Source organism: Schistocerca piceifrons, chromosome 3 (genome assembly GCF_021461385.2).
Source record: "Schistocerca piceifrons isolate TAMUIC-IGC-003096 chromosome 3, iqSchPice1.1, whole genome shotgun sequence".
NCBI classification, from domain to species: domain Eukaryota; kingdom Metazoa; phylum Arthropoda; class Insecta; order Orthoptera; family Acrididae; genus Schistocerca; species Schistocerca piceifrons.
In genome coordinates, this window is record NC_060140.1 from 193,848,520 (window position 1) to 193,871,563 (window position 23,044).

At 37.6% G+C, this 23,044-nt stretch overlaps 1 protein-coding gene across 2 annotated transcripts in view; it reads left to right on the plus strand.

The window, feature by feature from the left end:
• The window catches only part of LOC124789325, a 133,344-nt gene that overhangs the window by 96,436 nt on the left and 13,864 nt on the right, over positions 1-23,044 (plus strand). For both annotated transcript variants that reach the window (XM_047256641.1, XM_047256642.1), the window contains 2 exons: positions 2,625-2,749; positions 19,893-20,179. In XM_047256641.1, the coding sequence (XP_047112597.1) occupies positions 2,625-2,749; positions 19,893-20,179 (412 nt within the window). The remainder of the gene's footprint in view (positions 1-2,624; positions 2,750-19,892; positions 20,180-23,044) is intronic.

Sequence of the window (23,044 nt, forward strand, 5' to 3'; positions counted from 1 at the left end):
CTTGTGGCCAGGTGCAGATTGGGTAGACTAACTATGAGGTGGCACTATTGTACACTTCCTGTGCATATGCTAGCCACTTGGCCATGCCTGTCCACTGCCGTGTGCTGTAGTGTGGTCACTTACACTACAGTCTGGACACCTCAAGTCATTCAAATCAGCTATTTGCCCACCCTGCCCGTGGGTGCTCACTGCCTGCTGGTGGTCATGTGAGCTGCTACAGCATAATGTAGAGAGTCCATATTAGGGAAACAAACTTGCCAATGTTATAGAAAAAGAAGAAGAAATAAGTGGAGATGAGGTACGAGATAATACTACTGCAAGGAGAATTTGACAGAGCACTGACAGACCTAAGTGGAAACAAGTCCCTGGGAGCAGGCATCATTCCCTCAGAATTGTGACTCTTAGGTGAGACAGCAGTTACAAAACTATTCCACCTAGTGTACTATGAGATAGGCAAGATACACACACCTCACCCCCCCCCCCCACCCCCCCCTCCCCTCCAGGTTTTGTGTGTCTTGATGGCCGAGGTCATTGACGCATGCTTCTGCGGGGGTGCTCCACCTGGTGACAAGCCAGTTCAAATTGTGATGGTGGAAAAATTTTTCACTGGCAGTACTTGGCCAGCAAGGGGAAGAGAGGTTGTGGCGTAAAATACCTGATCACTAGATTTTCTGCTAATGTCCTGGTTTAAATACCAAACCTCTCTACAGCATCTCATGAAGTGAGGGCATTTGACACTGTTGATGGTGATCCGTCTGTTGGATGGGGATGTTAAACTTGGTGGCCTCCATGGTGCTATTCGCAAGGAGTAGGCTATGAGCCGGCACTGGGTTTCACCCTGTCCCTTCTTTCATTGAAGAATGTAATAATTTCAGTTCCAAAGAAGCCAGTTGCTTGCAGGTGTGAATACTACTAAATCATCACATTAATAAATTATGATTGCAAAGTAGTGACACGAAACAGCAAAGGACTTGAAAGAGCAGTTGAACAGAATGGATAGTGTCTGGAAAATAGCCTATAAGATGATTATCAACAAAAGTACAGCAAAGGTAATGGAATGCAGTCAGATTAAAACAGCCAATGCTGAAGGAATTAAATTAGAAAATGGGACACAATAGGTAGTAGATGAATTCTAATATTTCAGCAGGAAAATAACTGACAATGCCGACGTACACTGGGTGTGAAATGCAGACTGAATATAGTGAGAAAAACGTTTCTGAAAAAGAGGAATTTGTTAACATTGAATATAAATGTAAATGTTAGGAAGTCTTTTCTGAAGGTTTTTGTCTGGAGTGTGATCTTATATGGAACAGACACATGGGCAACAAACAGTTCATACAGGAAGAGAATAGAAATTTTAGAAATGTAGTTCTATAGAAGAATGTTGAAACTTGGATGGGAAGATCAAATACAAATGAGGATCCACACAACTGAATCAAGGAAAAAAGAAATTTATGACATAATGTGACTAAAATAAGGGATCAGTTGATAGGACACATTTTGAGGCATCAAGGAATTTTGAATTTGGAAGTGGGAGGAAGTATGGAAGGTAAAAATTGTTGAGAGAGGTCAAGGCTCTGCATTAAGCAGGTTCAAATGGAGTAGCATGGAAACTGCATCAGACCAGTCTGCAGACGGAAGACCACAACAAAAATAACATATTGTGACTATTTTAATTTAGCCTTCATTTTGTCAATTAGTTGGAACCCATTATTAGTTCTTTGGGTCTTGAATTAACACATTTACTTTATTGTTTTGTCTAATTACAGTCCCGCATCTTTGATATCCCCTGATTTGAAACTGAAACTAACATTGTCTCCAACAACTGTACATTGTACTCTTTTTCCTGCTTCCGATTCCTTCTAGTAACTTGACCTTTAAACTCCATCTTAAATCTTGTTATTACCAGACTTTTTGTCAACTCTCCTGACAAATTATTTTACTCCCTGTTTATTTTTGTTGTTATTGTACAATTTAAAATGAATTTAAGTTTATAACTAGCTCAGTGTGAAGCTTGTTTAACATTTTTGTGCCTTTAACTATTTCTGCTAAGTTTACAAAGTTTTATGTAACCTTTTGTTCAAGATTGTGGAAATTCTAACACTAATACTCAACCACATTCACTGCCTAAATGGATTGTTAGTTAATAACATAGGTATGTCAGAAGGAACTGTAGCAGCCACTCACTTGATGTTTTGCACTTTGGGTGCCGTTTCCTTAACCATTGTTCACAAAATATTTGGAGTATTCTGGTGCTTCATGTTTCACATGACTACCCACAGAAAAGCAAAACATAAGCCGCAAAACTCAGAATTTCAAATCTGAGCTGAGAGATATTCATCTTGTGGTTGAAGCTCACTTTATGCCATATTTGCTTTCAAATATATACTTAACTGAAATATGGTTCTGTCTTGAGCAAACACAAATTATTCTTTTCTAACAAAAGCCTTATGTATGACACAATCCTCATATTCTGTTCATTGTGTTCTCTCTAATTTTATATTTAAATCTATATAGCATGAAAAACCTTTCCTAAAACATGAATTCAGTGAACTGTGTATGCTGTGACTTGGGCTAGATTTTCTTGTAGAATCTGAAATTAAAATATGAAATAACTATTCCAGATCACTGGTTGAACAGTCAATAACAGAAACTGCCAAATACTACAACAGCTTTGAAGTTTACATCCAGACATTAATATCTCAGGCATTGGATTCAAATTTCCTGACTGAAGTTCTGAGGGAACATGGTAAGTTTTACTGTGAATCAGTAGTGACATTAAATTGAAATATATAATTATGATTGTCATGATGCACAAGTACAGTTTTATATATTCATTATCTCCTCTGCAGCTTTGTGATATATCAAACAATTGGAATCCAGGTTGGAATATCAACAATATCAGAAAAATGTTGGATTGCTACTGACCACAAAGGCGACACATTGAGTTGCAGACAGGCACAGCACATTTAGCTGTCAGCCAAAGCCTTCTTCAGAAAAGAAAATGTGTACACACATTCACACAAGCAAAGATACCACACACATGCATAACCATTATCTCTGGCTGCTCAGATGAGAATGCAGCTGTCACATTGGACAAAAGCAGCAGATTATAGTCATGTGTACATGAGGTGCGCTTGTCTGTGTGAATGTGTATGTGTTTGCTTTTCTGAAGAAGGCTTTGGATGAAAGCTTTGTGAGATATATTTTATTAGACTGCCAAGACTATGTGCTCTTACACATTATTTTAATTTGGTATAGGGCAAAACGGGAAGAAATACAATGCGCATGATTGACCTTGTACTGGAAAACAACAAATTTTCTCTATGTATTGGAACTGTCACTAAGCCTTGAAATGACATTTTTTAGTACTCTGAACACCGCTGAGATGTTTTCTGTACCCGACCCAATTTCAAAGCATCTGAGGATTGTACTCCACAGGATAAAGGTCCTGTTGATACCCCTAGTCTTATGTTGTCAAGTTGACCATGGAACTACACTCTGCTCACAATGAAAATACAAACACAACTGATTCAAAGCTTAATACACTGCTTACTATTATCTTTGATCACATGTCTGACTTAAGCAGGGAGCATTCTTTCGCTATGCAGACCGCGCAGTTCAAATCTTGATGCCCATTTTAGATTGCTCACTTTTTCTCCTTTCACTTTCTGTTTTCTTGGTTGTACTTAACTTTTGGACGGTAGTAGCATCTTGTAAGGGCATTTTTGCCTTTGAATATTGAGCAATTCTTAGGGTTTAATATGCACTGAGCTTATTGACATCAGCATTTCTTTGTCAGATGGAAAGATGCTGTTTTGTTTTTGCGTATACCAATGTAAGGTAAATGGTCTTGTCTCCAATCTTTAATTTTTTCCTAGTAAGCTTTTAGGTTGAATTACTCTGTATTCTTTGTTTTATTTCCTGATTTAAGAGGTGTAGTTAGACTCATATTTTGTGTATTGTGAGTTACTCATTTAAAAAATATGAGAACAGCCACCCAAAGGAAAATCATTCACATATATCTGACATATTTGTTAATTTATATTCTTGTAAGATCCCTTCCGAACTGTAATTACTGATGAATATCATTTTCATAAAGTTCATAGTAATATACACTGATGAAAATTATCCTGCCTGAAACTTCCGTAAAATATGAGTAGCTTCCAGAAAGTATTCTGTGAAAGAACTATATTGTGTGATTTTAGCATAGAGTCTGTGAGAAGTATAGCATACATAAGTAATTGTTCCACACTGATATTTGTACTAACTAAAGCTGTCATTAACGTAAAGATGTATTTGAATGTCAAGGTGCTCTTTGAAATGACCATCCAGGTATAAGAGGTTCTAAAGTGTAAGATGAACCCTAAACAACAGTGCAGCTTGGCATTTTTTGTAGGGCAGATCATTCCAAGAGGTGGGGGGGGGGGATGTGGTATGACTGACTGAGGATTGAATCACAAACATTTTGATTTGGAACCTGATACTTATCAATTAGCAGCCAGCTCACATTGTTCAGTAATTTAAAGCCATAAATGGTGTTCTGATTGGTAGTGACACCAAGAGTGGCAAAACCAATATTGGAAATCTTTTTAAATTTTATTTTTGTGGGTATCCACAGCCTCGATGTGTTTTGAGGATGAAAATATGCTCCAAGTGGGCTTAATCTGTTTATTATCTATGTAACTAGCAGTTTTAATGATGGATCATTTTCGAACACCTGTAATTTATTCACAAAATAGTGAAATCAGTTTATACATTAATTGTCTGCAAGCTCTCGCATTACTTATACTTCATAAACAAAGTTACTTACATTTTTTAAGCTTCAGTTCACTTCACATTTTACTACATCACTGCTACATGTGGACAGGTGTACATTGAATGTCTGTGCATATGTGGTACAAAAACAATACAATAGTGTACATGATTAGGTACAGTAGACAACAAATATAGAAAACTTAACATATTGTGGTATAGGCACAGCTGTTATGGTATGACCAAAGATATTTAGACCCTGTCTGTAGGTGGTGAATAACATTAAGTAAGCTACTGGTGCAATACTCACTGGCATATTGTGTTTGTTTGTTCTCACATGTGCCATCTTATTAAAAGCAGAAGATCGAAACTCGTACATCATATGTCATGCCATATGTACTCCTTGAATGTATAGAACAAAGTAATAACTACAAAAGATTATGTTAGGCTTCTTAATGAGGCATGCCAATCACTTCATAGTATTGGCCATCACTGGCCCCTATTTTCTCTCATCTTTTGGGCAACATATGAATCCTCGAGTAAAAGAACTGTGTGTCTTTTGAGGATATACATGAATCAATCCAATGTTGCTTTTGTTCATATGACCAGAGGTGCCGATGAACCACGTGATGTGCCATTGATTGAAAAAAGTGGTACTAGGGAGGAGCAAAGTCTGGAGAATATGGTGGGTGGGGTAGAACCTCCCATTTTGTTCCCAGTGCGTTTTGATGGGCTTTATGTCATGGGGTTGAGCACTGTCATGCTGAAAAATCACCTTTTCATGTCTATCACTGTATTGTGGCCATTTGTCTTTCAGTGCATGGTTCAAACACATCATTTGCTTTCGATAAGAAGGTCCTGTGATCATTTCCGTTGGTTTCAGTAGCTTCAAATGCTTTCTCTCTTCCATCGCCATGCCAGCCTTCAACGTCAGATTACTGTTCTTGAAGCATTGACACCATTCTCTGTATATTCTTTCACTAATAGGTGCCGCACTATAGGTGTTACCCAGTATTTTATGAGCCTCAGTTCTTCATGTTAAAACAGAAGATTGAAATTTCCCACAAATGACAGGACCTGGGCTCATAGGTTGACATATTCAATTGGGAATGACTTTATGATGCAATCACAATTCAACTAATTTGTTGAAGGCATTATGTTTACAAATGCATAATCTTGTTGTATCGAACAATGGAAAATCCAGGATGGAATGTAACAATACCAGAGAAGGAAAGTTGCTACTCACCATATAGTGGAGATGCTGAGTCGCGATAGGCACAATAAAAAGATTCATACAATTAAGGCTTTCGGCCATTAAGGCCTTTGTCAACAGTAGGCACACACACATACACACACACACACACACACACACACACACACACACACAAAAACGCAACTTACGCACACATCTGCAGTCTCAGATAAGGCAGGCATAAAAGGCAGATGCCATAAATTGTCCCAACATTACAATGTTCTGTTTGTTATAACCGACTAGCTTCTGCATGACCAGTGTCAACAGTGGTGATCCTAAACTCACATAAGTTTGAGGTTTGAGAATGAGAATTCAATAACTTCACTGCAGCACCTATGTTGACCTGCAGCCATAGTACTTGATGAAAAACACTTAACTTGATAAACAACTGGGAAGAAGTCACAAGCATTGGAATCACACAGTTTACATCCATGTCCATATCCTGAGCGACCTTTGGTGAATGAGACTGGCAAGCATTACAAGTAACCCAGTGCTTAGGGTACACCAAACGTTTGTGTTGGACAAAACAGAAAGGACAATGCAGAAACAGAGAACACTGATGCTGGTGCTGTGTGGCCACAGCTGCTTGGTCCGGCCTCGGTCTGCTAGGCGCTGGGCCTGCATGTTTACCTCCGCTACTGCCACTTACTCATGTAAGCTTTCAGTCATCCTAGAGGGCACACCGTGTGACACTACTGCCATATTGCCTGATGCATCAGTTTGGTCAACTGCTGCCTGAGAAACTTCAAAAGATTATGCTTTTTGCATAACTTCTGCCAGTGTACGGTTTTCACAGAGTAAATCCTTACCCTTCTTTGTTTATAGCTAAACAGATAATTGTGTTGCACACCATAGAGTTATTATGGGCATCAGTAACGAATTGACTCTTACGGCTAAGGTCGTGAAGTTCAGCTGCCCAGGCCCTATACGACTGGTTTGGTTTCTTATGGCATTGGTAGAATTCAACTTGTGTTGCTATTACATGCGATGGTAGTTGGACAATAAACTGCACATGTGATCAAAAGTAAGAGCTGCTGGTTCTTGTAAAGGGGCAACTCTGACACAGTAATTGATACATCTTAATAATAAGGATTTGGACAAATTCGAGTCTGTCAAACCAAAAGCCAAAAAATGCTGCCTGAGTTTTTTCGTCAGCATCCCAATCCTTGGTTGAATAATCATACAGAGGAAAATTGAGTGGATAGACTGGCAGAACATTACTCTGTCTGTTAATGGAAGCCAACAAAATGGTTACTGCCAAAGTAAGCTGTTCAGTCAGGGCTGGTAGCACAGCGACTATAATGACTAAACCTGATGAAATCACACTTAAAGACTGCACAAGCAGAAACCATCCCATCCTCGTTGCCAATTGGGTCATAACCAAGTAATATATGAAACCAATTTAAGTAACACAAATATGGCTTGTTTCATAAACTCTGAACAATATCAGAAATAAACATCTTGTGATTCCACATGTAACAAGACAAAAGAATCATACAGAAAGTGCAACATAAGCAATACACAGAACAACTTATTTATCAGTACAAACCAAAAGAACATAGTGAGCATGAGTCAGCACTGCTGCAAGTGTATATAGGTGCAAATCGCCAGTAGATAGCACACAGAGACTGTGCCATGTGCACACTTTCTACTGGTGGCCTCTAGTGGCTGGTCTGCACTGAGCCAGTTGGCAGTTGATTTATCACACATGCGTGGTGACACTACATTTGGACACTCACAACTCAGGTGCACTAGTAGCAGGACACAACACATCCAATATTTATAATGGTTAACAGAATCCTTGCTTTGTGCCCAGTGATTATCATTTTGTGTGTTTATATCATTTCAGTTACTTCTCTGTTGTTGGTTTCTAATTTTGTATTGGTACAGTATTATCATTGTGATGTTTCTGCCTTTAGAGTCTTCATTCTGAAAAATTACCTCACTTCCGTCCTTCAGTTCTGTCAACCACTAAATAAACTTTCTCTGTAGTGTATAAAAGCCAGCTTTTCCTGTACAACTAGAGGAATTTGTTTGAATTAATATGGCTGCAAGTTCATCTTTTTTTTTTTTTTTTTTTATTTTATTTTTTTTTTTTTTTTTACTTAGTCATCAAGATAAATTTGTTAAAATACCAATATTTCGGCAGATTATCTGTATCAATCCAATCACTTCACTTCATGATAAGGCTTTTTTAAATTTTCTAATGAATTCGCCTGGAAGAAATCATGGCTTGGCTTAAATTCATGGAACTGGCATGTGTTCATTCCATTATCCACAATAGAGGTTAAAAATGTGACAAATAATTAGATGTTTTTCTTCAAAATTGTGGTAACTTGTTCCTGTAACTGTTTTTTTTTTGACTGCAAGTGAACTGATTTCAACATAACAGTGAAAACCCCCTTTCACACTTTTCAGCACCCTGACCCAAAAAAGTGTAAAATACAGGAAAGCATAGGAAACACAACAATCAGAAATGAATAAATTACTCTTACTGTCACTCTCATTATATTGTCAAAAATATGAGATTAAAACAATTTAAATTTGGCTATTTAAAAAAATCTTAAATAATTAATTATTTTTGTTTCTTTCTAACAGCAGTTAGCTCTGTTTGTTTCTCCACAGTATACAAAGCATCAAATCTATTATCATTACCTGATGCTCTATCAATGTAGTGCCTCAAAATGCTAACACTTCCGTAGCTTCTCTAATGCTTGACACAACTGGTTCTTGGTCATTATCTTCATCATCATCTTCACCAGTCACATCTCTCTTCCCTGCTTCAAAATGTTTGGTAATGATGCTATGAACTGTATCACCTCTGAAGCAATGACTCAAACATCAATACCGACACACTCTTGAAACATAGATGATTTGCATATCACAGAAAAATCTTGGACTGTGATGGTTCCTGAAGGTTCTCTGTGAACTTAAATCCTGCTTTCATGAAACAATCAGAAATAGTTAAAAGGAGTCACATTCATCTGTGCTGTGGCTACATAATACATATCATCCAAAAGTGATATGGTCATAGATTTTGGGTGCATACCATTATTGTGCATAAATACAGCCTTCTGGACAAGCATTTTTCTATATTTCTATTTAAATGAATGAATGATTCCCAGATCTAACAATTGGAACTCAAGTCATACAATTAGGAGGCAGGGACACTTAACTTATTATTGATGAGCTGCAGTTGTTAGGATGTGCTGAGACATCTGTCAAGTAGCAGCATTATATTCCTGTTTTTGCATCTATTTTAGCATTCAGTTGATGTGAAGATGGAATTGGCCATCCATGCGTTGCTGTTGGAATCATAATTAGTGGCCATAGTTCTCACATTTTTGTAACACCTTGCCTTCTGAAATTTAACTGTTATCAGAGGAACTAATTTTTCAGACCAGACAGCGTTGACCATAAGTAAAATGGTTGTCGTCTGCTTACTCGGTTTCCCACCATGGCATTTCCCACCATTGAAACTCAAGATCTTTTGATAATGTGTTGTAAAAGGGACCAGTTTCATCAACATTAAAAATATTTTTTTGGTCATAATGTTTAAAGGTATTTTGCAGTTCTTGTTTTCCATTGGTTCACAGTTCCAGTATCAACACTTACACTTTCACCACACAGTTGGTTGTAAACAATTTTAAAATGGGTTTTAAATTGATCTAGCCAGCCTTTTGATGCTGTGAAGTTGGTAATACCCATTTTTGCAGTAAACTAAAGTACTTCTTCTCGCAATACGTTGCCATCAAGTGGAACTCTCAATGCTCTCACACTAACAAATCCCTCTACAATGAGTTTATCCAAACGATCATATGCTGATGGCTGAATGCATCCACATTTTTTGTCATGGAACCAGACTGTAACACAGTTGCTTTGATGTTGGGCTGATTTCTCACAATCATGTTCAGGGTGGAAGCAAAAATTCCTAGGTCCTTTTCTAATTAAGTTCATGATCTGATACATTTCTTAACTTTTCTAATTGTTTCACTTGTAGGCACTGGTTCAAGCTACTACAGAACGTAATTTTTACACTACTGTTTGTTTGCTTACTATTACCAGTATGGTACTATCTTTTTGGGACAATTGTTATAATTACAGCTTCGTTGTTGCATTCAGAAAAGCAGTAACTGTATGGAAAAGATAGAATATAAATTTTACTGACTACTATTAGTGAAACTTAATGTATTTGCATATTTTGTTTCAGAATTCTTAATTAAATGTGTGGTAATCATTTTTATTTTTAGTGACAAGAAGACTTCTTGTCTAGTTCTTTTTGTGACACATTGGTACGATTTGGACATTTCCTGTCAACTGTCTTCTGTTTTCAGTCATGACAACTTAAACAATTTGACTGTAATGACTCTGGCAGCAACCTTCATTCTGTTTATTGCCTTGTGATGCAACAGCTTTAATTTAATTTCATAGTCATTTATACAAATAAACACTAATCTTGAAGACAACCATCTCTGTAATCAATCGTTGTTACTTACACATGAAATACGTTTATCTGTACTAGGCGTGCAGTCTTAGTTTGGTATGAACAGATGTTAGATGTAAACATTCATCCTCAAGATGCTTTGTAACAAGAGGACTGTTTCTACCCTCTTTCTCACACGGGACATCCCAGAGCTGAGTGACCTTGTTGGCAACAAGCTGTAGATTTTATGCCTATTGTTCTCTGTTTACAAAGACTGTCAATTGTAGTGTTTTAACCAGTACTGTGTTACAAGTTTTATTTACTGTAATTTTATAATGATTATCAATAATAAGTCTCACTTTAAAATATGAATATCTTTTTAATGTGGTTTCACAAAAGACTTTTGCTTCTGTGTTTTATTTACACCATTGGACATGATTGGAACAAAGGAAAAAAATGCACTGTTGTTTGCGTTAGCACTTAGCCACTGATCTCGTGGTAATCACAAAGGCAGTGGCTGAGTGCTGACGGACGCAAACATGCATGCGGGTTTCACTCTTCTTTCCGATCATGTCCAGTCGTTTAAATAAAGCAAAGATGCAAAAGTCTTTCATGGAACCACATTAGAAAGATATTCATGTTTTATGTGAGATTTATTATTGATAATCATTATAGAATTATGGCAAATAAAACTTGTATCACACTATTCATTAAAACACTAAAGTTGACAGTCTTCGTAAACAGAGAACAATAGGCACAAAATCTACAGCTTTTTGGTGGCAAGGAGATCACTTGGTTCAGTGATGTCCTAGGAGAGAAAGAGGGTAGAAATTGTCATCATGTTAAGGAGCATCTCGAGTAGGAATGTTTACTCCTGACATCAGTTCATACCAACCTAAGATTGCACGCCTAAAACGAATTAGTGTAACTCATGTGGATGTAACAGTGATTTGTGAAAGCCTATTATAAAGGTCGCTGACTTCAAAAATGTATTTATTTGTATAAATGACTGTGAAATTAAATTAAAGCTGTTGACACACAACTGAATGAGCAGAAGGAAGGTTCGTACTAGAATCACTGTCATCAGATAGTGATTATTATTAAGGCAGTGACTCAGCATACTTTCCCACCCTTCCAAACAACATGAACCTGTAATGCAGGTGGCCATGCCCCAGCTCGCTGATAATGAAAATCGTGCTTACCGTGCTAATGCTACATTACATGATCAATAACTTTGCACATATTCTGCATTTTTCGCTTTGTTCCAAGGCTGACTTTGAGCAAGAATATGATGCAGTTTTTGCAGAAATCTGTATGAAAATTAGTGTTAACAGTTGTGATAGTGTGAAAGAAAACTTAAAATGTAGGAAATGTTCTGACATGGAGTCATTAATGATGGGAAATTCAGTGTGTGGAGAGCACAGAATTTCTGTTGGGTCCAACAAGAATGAATGTAAAAAGCAGGAAAAGGTAAAATACAGGAATGTAAAAATGAGATTTTAATGTATTTATTTCCAAGCTGTCTACGTTGTTCTTGTAGTCCAAGGACTAATTTTTCAGTATGTCTTTATTTATACTACAAATTAGTCATAATGTTGGTGTTCTTTTTGTATACTTGACCAACCCCTTCATCAACAGATTTTTGCAGATGTTTATGAATAGCTAAACTTTTATTTTTATTTGATTTTTTTTATTTTCTCATAGCTTGCTGGAAATTCTGACATTTTATTTTTCTTAAGAAGTAAGTGGGTCTGTGATTCCTATTTTTGTGTTGGCTAGCACTTCCTGCAATTTTTTAATATGATTCTTTTGATCCTCAAAATGATTTTCACCATTCAGAGAATTAGCTTCAGCTGCAAATTTCTGTTCCTGACTGTTAGCTTCAATTGACTTCAGAATTCTAAGTAACATATTGTCATTGACCAATCTATTATCCAGTGGCATGCAGTGACCATGCAGATAGCCAAAGCACTTAATGTTATAATTATACTGTTAATTATCATTGTATTAGCACTGAATATTATAATTAGACTATTAATTATTAGTAATTAATTAATTTTAAATATTTATATTATAAGTTTAGCAGTTCTTGATCTGTAAAAAAAGTTCTGATACTTTGACCTTCTGGGGGAAGTTTCTGAAATCTAGACCTCGTAAAACATTTTAGAGGTGTGAATACAACATTTGTGATACATTGCTTGAATCACAGCAGAAGGTCTGTCATATCACATCTCAAAATGTGCAGTGATTATCTTTTTCAATCATCAGAGGTACAGTACAGCATAACAGTGCGTACCATTACAAATCAAGCACTAAGTAAGTCAACAGTTGTAAATCAAGGGCTTGTCTTCCCTCGACAACACTCAAAACTGGTAATCTTTTAAACTAAAATAATAAATATTAAAGACTGAAATCAGAACTGGTGATAATTTAAATTGAAAGAATAGATACTGCAACAATTAGACCTATTATCAGTTTATATTACTGTAAGCAATCTTTAATACAAAATAACTTGTTTCTGGCTTTAAACCCACCCCTGACACTTCGATAGATCATTTCTGCAAGAAAAAACAATTGAAATTCCATTCTTTGGCTTTAGTAGGCAAGCTTAAATCAAAATAATTCCAAGGTGAGAGGGTCTCTCTTCTCCAGTAGAATTTTGAGAATAGCTTTTGCTTATCTTTGATGCTGAAAATTTCCTTTCTACTGAAGACATAATTACAAAAATTTGTATACAGTAATGGCACTAACATATTAAACTGCTGGAAATTTTTGTTTAGCATTGAATTGGTGCTCAGTAGTTGTGCGAGTTCACTCATGGCTTTATTTATAAACTATTTTTCAATCAAATAATATTTGAGAACTTTCCATGTGCATCTTATAGACTTTGGAAGCAGCTTTTGGGAAACTGGTTAGAATATTGCTCGTAGTTTTCATGTAATGATAAATTTAAAATTTTTAAAATTTTCAGTTTAGAATAATCTTGAAATCTTAAATCCAGATCACTATCAGAGTTATCAAACATTTCATTATAGAGACATTTATAGTTGATATTTTTACTCTTTGAAGGTTTTTGTACTTGAGGCAAGATTTCTTGGAAAACTTATTCACAGTAGTCATGTAGCATGGCAGTGGAGTGGCAAGTGTCGGATTTTCTGTTCACAATGCAAAATATCACTTGCATGGGTGAAGGTAAATATTTTCTTGAATGTCTTCAAGAGAGAAACAAGTTTTAAGTCTTCCAAAATTGCCAACAAGTCATTAATGGGGGTACTAAAATACCTTAGCATCACACTAAACACATCACATACTTTAGTTCTGTTTCTGGACACAGTGTTTACCAGTCTTTATGAGGAATTCCATCATGTTGTACAGACAAATGGAAGACAACATTGCAAAAATGTAACTCATTTAAGAGATTATGGAGGAGGGGGAGAAAAAGCTGTATGTCCATTAAGTGAACTAAAAGACATTTTACCCTCTGGTATTTGGCTGGTATTTTGAGACAAAAGGAGGTTCATTACATGGGCACAGTGGTGAAAAAGTGGGTTTTGTGACCTCAGGATGTGTGACTGATTAATGCATCTACCCAAATCAGATTCCCACCACAGTTACTGCACTGTTAAATGTTTTTCAGTGCACCTGATTTTTATAAGAAATGACAGATAAGTTCTGCAGTAACTAGGCATATTTGTCACTATTTGTATCGTTGAACCCCAAGAATTTTTACTTTATCACTCTTTCATATACATAACGCAGGGCAATAGAAAACTTTGCATTATTTGTCACATCTGAAGTTTTACCAGCCATGATGGCTACAAAAGAACATCCACAATTTCCCACTTCATAGCTGATAAAACAGTTGAACTTCAGCTTGTATTACATCCTTTTAGAACTCAATTAGAAATTCCTTTAAACACAGTGGAGGTTTTCTGTGTGCTCCACTAAAAGAGGATCATAGTCTGCAGTGTACTTCAGCAGTTCCACATAATTTGCCTACACATAATTTTAGGATGCCCTGTTCCACCTGACTGAGTGTGTAGAGATATTTCTTTTTTCAGGTGTTCATCAACTGCTGTTTGTATTTTATCTTCCTCGAAAGTAGCTCTAGTAACAGATGATCATAGATGGTCAGCAGAGCATTTGTGCTTGGTTATTGACTTCTCTAGATTTCCCAAATGTATGTACTCAGGTTTGGTCCAACTAGTATTTCTATCCTTTCCAAACAACAGACAATACGAGCAAAACAACACATTTAGGTTACTGCTACCAGCTAACCAGTCACATTTGGTATACATTTCACACTGTTGAACCAAGTCCGATAGTTCTGATGTTGGCCATCCATTTTTAATTATTTCCTTTTTTTCTTAGAATTCTATATTATAATACGAGATACTTTCAGGCAGCTTCACATACACTACTGGCCATTAAAATTGCTACACCAAGAAGAAATGCAGATGATAAACGGGTATTCACTGGACAAATATATTATACTAGAACTGACATGTGATTACATTTTCACGCAATTTGGGTGCATAGATTCTGAGAAATCAGTACCCAGAACAACTACCTCTGGCCGTAATAACGGCCTTGATAGGCCTGGGCATTGAGTCAAACAGAACTTGGATAGCGTGTACAGGTACAGCTGCCCATGCAACTTCAACACGATATCACAGTTCATCAAGAGTGGTGACTGGCGTATTGTGACGAGCCAGTTGCTTTGCCACCATTGACCAGACGTCTTCAATTGGTGAGAGATCTGGAGAATGTGCTGGCCAGGGCAGCAGTCGAACATTTCCTGTATCCAGAAAGGTTCGTACAGGACCTGCAACATGCGGTCGTGCAGTATCCTGCTGAAATGAAGGGTTTCGCAGTGATCGAATGAAGGGTAGAGCCACGGGTCGTAACACATCTGAAAGGTAACGTCCACTGTTCAAAGTGCCGTCAATGCAAACAAAAGGTGACCGAGACGTGTAAACAATGGCACCCCATATCATCACGCCGGGTGATACGCCAGTATGACGATGCTTCCAATGTGCGTCTACCGCGATGTCACCAAACACGGATGCGACCATCATGATGCTGTAAACAGAACCTAGATTCATCCGAAAAAATGACGTTTTGCCATTCGTACACCCAGGTTCGTCGTTGAGTACATCATCGCAGGCATTCCTGTATGTGATGTAAAGTCAAGGGTAACCGCAGCCATGGTCTCTGAGCTGATAGTCCATGCTGCTGCGAACGTCGTCGAACTGTTCGTGCAGATGGTTGTTGTCTTACAAACGTCCACATCTTTTGACCCAGGGATCGAGACGTGGCTGCACGATCAGTTACAGCAATGCGGATAAGATGCCTGTCATCTCGACTGCTAGTGATGCGAGGCCGTTGGGATTCAGCACGGCGTTCCGTATTACCATCCTGAACCCACCGATTCCATATTCTTCTAACAGTCATTGGATCTCGACCAACACGAGCAGCAATGTCGCGATACGATAAACTGTAATCGAGATAGGCTACAATATCCTCTTTATCAAAGCCGGAAACGTGATGGTACACATCTCTCCTCCTTACACGAGGCATCACATCAATGTCTCACCAGGCAACGCCGGTCAACTGTTGTTTGTGTATGAGAAATCGGTTGGAAACTTTCCTCATGTCAGCACGTTGTAGGTGTCGCCACCGGCGCCAATCTTGTGTGAATGCTCTGAAAAGCTAATCATTTGCATATCACAGCATGTTCTTCCTGTCGGTTAAATTTCACAACAGTAGCATGTCATCTTCGTGGTGTAGCAATTTTAATGGCCAGTAGTGTATTTTTGTACACACTTGCCAAACCCATAAACTGAGCAAAGCAATCTGGTACTATTGTTGATACACTTTGTCTCTGTGTTATATGCCCATCCAAAGCAAGTATAGGTTGTGGCAGAAAAACACACACATTGCCTGTGACCTAAAGAGGTGCAAGTGCAACTTTCTAGTTGGTCAGCTAAGATACATGGATATTGTTTCAGCTCACAATGCTGTATCAGTGAACTTATTAGTTCTGTGTGTTTAAAAAAAAAATCTAACAATTTTATCTAGATGTTATTGAATAACCTTATGATTATAATTGTATTATACAGTGTTACAACTGTTGTTACTGAAGCAGTGCTTCAGTTGCTTCCCCTGAATGCACACCACTACTGTTACTAGTAGTTGGAGTAATAATCAACATTACTGGTTCCCTAACATTACACCAATGTTTGAAAGTCCTGATTCCTCACTCAATTCTACAGCCTTTATATTGTCTGTAGGTACTTCTTCCCTGTCAAGTTCATCAGCTGCATTTCAATCTTCCTAACAATAGTCATTTTCAAATGAGCAATGTGTAACTGTGGTCCAGTTTATCACATAAAATTTACAGTTCACTGTTTATTAAAATATGCTTTTACTCAATGTTAGCTACACTTAAATAATGAGCCACTATTTGAGTGCTGCAACTCTCACTGAATATTTGAAGTAGGCTTTCTTGTAATCATCACTTTAAGGCCAGCGGCATTTATTGAGCACAAACAATCTTCTGTACCAACAGATTAGAATTGTCTATTGGTCCACAAAACTAAACAATAATAGTTCTTGATGAATTTAATATAAGCCATGGTTATTTATATTTGCCTGTGATTGAAGTTCACACAACTGGCCTGTGATTTCGGCAGTGTTATGTAAATTCTTTGGTGAAAATTGCAACTTTTTTGCTACACTACCACAACATTGTGTGGCTGACGTACAGAGAGCATATACCATCTTCCACATAAGAATATAGCTCTAATACCATTCTTCTTGCACTGTGAGTAACTTTTATATCTTTAAACTATTTGCTATGCCACATTTATAGATGCTGTGGTTAATAAAGTTAATTATAAGTGCTGCATGTCACAACTTGCTGCAGGTGCCTTCTCTGGACTTGGATAAAGTTATGCTTGTTGGTAAGTCCGTATCTTCCATTTGCACACATTTTGTGTTTACTGAAGGTCTTGTCAGTCAGCTCAGATGACTGGCCTTATCTCCCAGTTATGGAGGTAGGTCAACACTTTGTATGGCTGTAACAGCAACAGCTGTGAGCATCCACCCTGTGTCTGTAGCTAATTATTCCTAGCTAAAGTGCTGTACCAAGTTCATTTTGCGGGATCATAACAATTTTCTGTGCCCTCTCAAACATTCTTTTGTATAAAATGAAAATGCTCCTTAGAAACACAAAGCATGCAATGAAAATTACCCCAAGCTGTTACATTACTAACTACTATTCTCCACAGCTGACTCTCATAGCTGATACCTTAGGTAGGAAAGTGATATGAATGATGAATAGAAAAGAAGGTGTGACGTAACTTATTATGTAATTGGTTGTTGTTGGAATCTATAAGCAATTATCGGTCAACCAAGTTGTTATTGTTATCTAGCTATAACTTCACTCATGATGCCTCATAATGTCTGTTGATCTGCAGTATGTTTGTAAAACATTCAGGATTCTCTAATGTAGAGTGTGATGAAGGGCCTAAACCAGAAACTTTATCAGTTCTCTTATGCTCTTAGCTGCAGTTACCTTAGCACTTGTTGCAGGCTAGAGATTCGTATGGTCAGCTGTGCACTTTTTAGTGAAAACAGGCACGAAAAAGACAGAAAAAACTTAAAATTAGAACCTTTTTTGAAATAAAAGCTATGTAATTCTGTGTCAGTCACTAAGTCTACTTCATCCACTATATGTTTCAATGGTTACACTATCATCATCATTGTCATGAGGAAGGAGAGTTATACGCAACTCTTCATAGTGGCAAGCATCAGCAGGATCTGTGGTGGCCAAGCGTTAAGCTGTGACTTGCACTGCTTATATTTAACTTAATTAACCACAATGTCTATAGATGTATTTTATCAAATACTTTAATGATATAAAACAATGTAAGGAAAAGATAAGTTGCTACTTACCATAAAGATACACATTAAGTTGCAGACAGGCACAATTAAAAGACACTTACAAACAAGCTTCTGGCCACAGCTGTCATGAGAAAAAGAAAGAGAAACACACACGTTCATTCAAACAAGCAAGCACACCTTACACACATAACCGTCATCTCTAGGTGCTCGGAACAGAATTCTTTTAAATGCACCTGTCTGCAACTAAGCATGTCGTCTTTATGGTAAGTAGCGATCTATCTTTTCTTTGTATTGTTGATATTCCAACCTGGGGATTCCATTGTTTAATGATATGAAAGTTACTTGCAGTGCAAGAAGACCAGTATTTGTGCTGCATTCTGTTATGGAAAATGCAGTATTCTCACTGTATATCAGTTACACAATGTTGTGGTTGTGTAGCAAAAAAATTTACATAACAGATTCATAGCAAACAGAAGAGGGATTAGAATACTTACATACATTTCCTGTTTTATTGAGGTTCAGAGACAGTGAGGATTGTGAATTATATATTTAACAACAGCAGGAACTAGAATGAGATTTTCACTCTGCAGCGGAATGTGCACTGATATGAAACTCCCTGGCACATTAAAACTGTGTGCTGGACTGAGACTCGAACTCGGGACCTTTGCCTTTTGCAGGCAAGTGCTCTACCATCTGAGCTACCCAAGCACGACTCACGACCCATCCTCACAGCTTCAATTCTGCCAGTACCTCATCTCCTACTTTCCAAACTTCACAGAAGCTCTTCCTTTCTTCCAGGAGTGCTAGTTCTGTGAGGTTCGCAGAAGAGCTTCTGTTTGGAAGAGAGGAGACGAGGTACTGGTAGAATTCAAGCTGTGAGGACGGGTCATGAATCGTGCTTGGGTAGCTCAGATGGTAGAGCACTTGTCCATGAAAGGCAAATGTCCCGAGTTCGAGTCGTGGTCTGGCACACAGTTTTAATGTGCCAGTAAGTTTCACAACAGCAGGAACTGATTAAACTACTTCTAAATGTCACACAATTTCTCTCTGTTACAAAATTTGCCCTGAAAGGAAAGATTAAAAGAATTCAGAGAACCTTGTGTAGGATCACAAATGGCTGGTAGATAGAAATTTTAAAGATGAATCCATGGAGAAAAGATAAAATATTTCTTATGAACAGTTCTCATCTAAATGACTCTCTCACATAGATCTACATCAGTACTGCTACTGAATGTTGCAAGAGGTGTGGCCCACTTGATACACCACTGTCAGCCCCATTGGCTACGATATTCATAGTTTGCAGTTTCCAAGTGCTCCTATTCTGTGTCTCTGTCAATCTCCAAGAATGTAGCAATATTATTATAGCTAGTGAGTGTAATGTTGGCAAGAAATGTATTTTATATGTTTTCATATTACCAGTTCTCTAGTTGATGTAGCTTTTTGTAGTTACTGGTTAATTAATAATTGGTTCCAATTTTGTTGAGCAACAATGCATTGTTGAATTGTATACAAGAAACTTGAGGAAAAAAGTCATTTTCTTCTGTCTCTCTGTAGATGATTACTTTTTAACAAACTTAAAGACAGTTGATGAAGTAACAGAAGAGAGAATGGAACATCTTTTAAGGATTGCCAAGTGGCCAAACACTCTAAGAACTAGTGTTGGAACTTGGCCGTGTTTCAATGTAATTGATGAGCCAACAGATGGTGATGGGGAAGGTGCAATGCCCTGCATTGCCTGTGAACACAGTAGTGCCACAGCCCGTGTTCAAATGTATGGCCAGCCATATGACAGAACAACTCTTGAGGGCTGTCCTCCAGACCCCAAGTTGGCATCACAGAAGGTAAGGAGATACGGTGTAAAACTTCTATGTTACAGCCTTGGTGCCCATTGGTGCTTCGTATGCAGTGGGGTGCAGGATTAGCCAATATCCTGATGTCATTATCAGTGCCTTTAAAAATATGCAGCATCCTGCACATATAGTCCAGAAACAGATTTCCTGTATTATCTGTTCTTCTAACACCAACAGACCTGTCACCACTGTGAACCAGTCACTGATCAGCACTCCTATTATGATCCAGTACCATCCAAGTCTTGAAAAATACAGCCAGTTCCATCGCTGAAACTGCAGCTACGTGTTATAGTGCCCTGAGATGAGGGGTATTGTACCCAAAATCCCTCTCATCATCAACCAAAGTACTACATTATCCACCAAACACACACAATATCTTAATCCATCCCAATGCTTTCTCTGCTCCTAGTAATTCATTTCACTGTGGCTGACCCAGGCACAGACCTAAAGTATACCATACACCAGTTTCCGACACAATCAGCAATTCCTGTCTCATTAAAGTCAGTGCTTCGTGTATAGTAACCACGTTGTATACAAACTGTACTGCAATTACTGTGCATCATTCTATATGAAGAGGAGAACTAACCAGCTGCCTACTCACTTTAATGGGCACTGCAAAACTGTGGCTAATGGCAAAATTGACAGTTCAGTTGCTTAACATGCTGTACAACACAACACCAGTGACTTAAGGGGACCACACCGTGGCTCAGGTAGAAAAAAATCAATTTTTGGTTTTCATCACATTTCAATAGATTAAGGTTTTATTAAAGTACTCTGAAAAGGATTTTGCTGGAAAAAAATGGTATCCTTTTACTTCTGCTGTTTGTAAACAACACGCTTTCAAACATGCGGTTAGTTTTGTTCAAGTGTGGTTGCGAGTAGTTGTTACACTTACGTTTGCAGTGCTTATTTACATGTGTTTTGGTGTGTTTATTGAAGATGACAAAACGTAAATGCATTTTCAAGAAACGACAATTTAGAGGAAACAAGTTTAGAAATCTTTCTGTACAAGAGGTTATGTCACCTGGCAACAATGTTTCTAATTGTAATTCTTCAACAAGTGCATCATCAAAGAAGCTCTCAACATTTCAAGAGAGTTACAACAAATTTACTGTAAGTGACAAGGGGTACAGTAACATTATTATAAATTTGAGAATATTATCAGATATAATTTCTAAATTTGTAGTAGAATGTAGACAGTGGTGAGTCACAGTGTGTGAAAATGTGTGAGTGGCAGTGGGAGAAAAGGCCTAGCAATTGCTTTGGATTTGATTTGCACTAAATGCTCAGCTGTGATTTCATTTATGAGTTCGTCAAAACCTGATGCAAGTGGCCCTTATGAAATTAATACTAGATCAGTTTATGCCTTACGATCCATTGGCAAGGGCATGGCTGCAGGGAGAACATTTTGTTCAGTGATGAACTTCCATCAACCACCAAATAAAGTTGAAAAACTGACTGCAATATTAGAGAAAGCTGTATGTGAGGTCAGTGAGGAAAGCATGAAACTTGCTGCTAGGGAAGCAATGGAAGAAAATGATGGATGTTCGGATATTGCAGTTGTACTTGATGGAAGTTGGCAGAAAAGAGGACATACTTCTCTGAATGGAGTAACGACTGCCACGAGTGTAGTCACCGGTAAAGTGTTAGATTAGGAGATAATGTCTAAATATTGCAAATGTTGTAAAGTCAAAGAACATAAAGAACGCAACTGTGTGGCTAATTTTAGAGGAACAAGTGGTGGTATGGAAGTTCATGGAGCACAACAAATATTTCATTGCTCCGTAGAAACAAGAGGCATATGGTACACCAAATATTTGGGTGATGGTGACAGTAAGGCATACGACAATGTGGTGAACTCTAAGCCATATGGAGATGCCATTATTAGCAAAATAGAATGTGTAGGCCATGTTCAAAAACGTTTGGGAACAAAGCTAAGAAAACTAACTGTTGATATGAAAGGAAAAAAATTAGAAGATGGAAAATTGTTGACCGGACAGAGTCGGTTAACTAAAACTGAAATACAAAACTTGCAGGTATACTATGGGCCAGCAATTAGGAGAAATAAAGAAAATCTGGAGGCAATGAAGAGAGATGTTTGGGCCATATTCTTCCATAAGTCCTCTACAGATGGTAAGCCGTGTCATGGATTGTGTCCATCAGGAGAAAATTCGTGGTGCAAATACAATAGAGCTCAGGCAACTGGAGAATCTTATCCTCACCAGCATGCTCTTCCTGCTGCTGTTATTACAGCAATTAAACCTATTTTCAGAGACTTGGTCTAAGGAAATGTCTGCATGGGCAGACACAGAACTCAGATGAATGTTTCAACAGCATAATTTGGAACAGCCATCCTAAAACTGTATTTGTGGGCTTGCATACAATGAAACTAGGAGTTCATGATGCTGTTATTACATTCAGTTGTGCTAACATTGGAAAGTGTTGGGTAGTGAAAAAGCTGGGAATTAATCCTGGTGAAAATATTATTACTGGGCTGCAACATTGCTAAAATTGGAAAGTGTTGGGTAGTGAAAAAGCTGGGAATTAATCCTGGTGAAAATACGATTACTGGGCTGCAACATTGCGATAAAATGAGGATAACCGATGCAAAAAGATCTGCATCTAATATGGCCAAGAAAGCAAGAAAAACATCCAGGAAGGTGAAAAAGAAGCTGGAAGACCTGCTAGAGGCCAAAAGAAAGGCCATCATATGCACCAGGACAGTTTTAATTAACTGTAAGTAAAGAAAAACTTTTGAGATTTGTTAAAGTCAATTTCCCGCAAACTAAAATTTTCAGTACATATGACCCATTATATCAGAAACTATCATAGATAAATGAATGAAATTTTCACAGA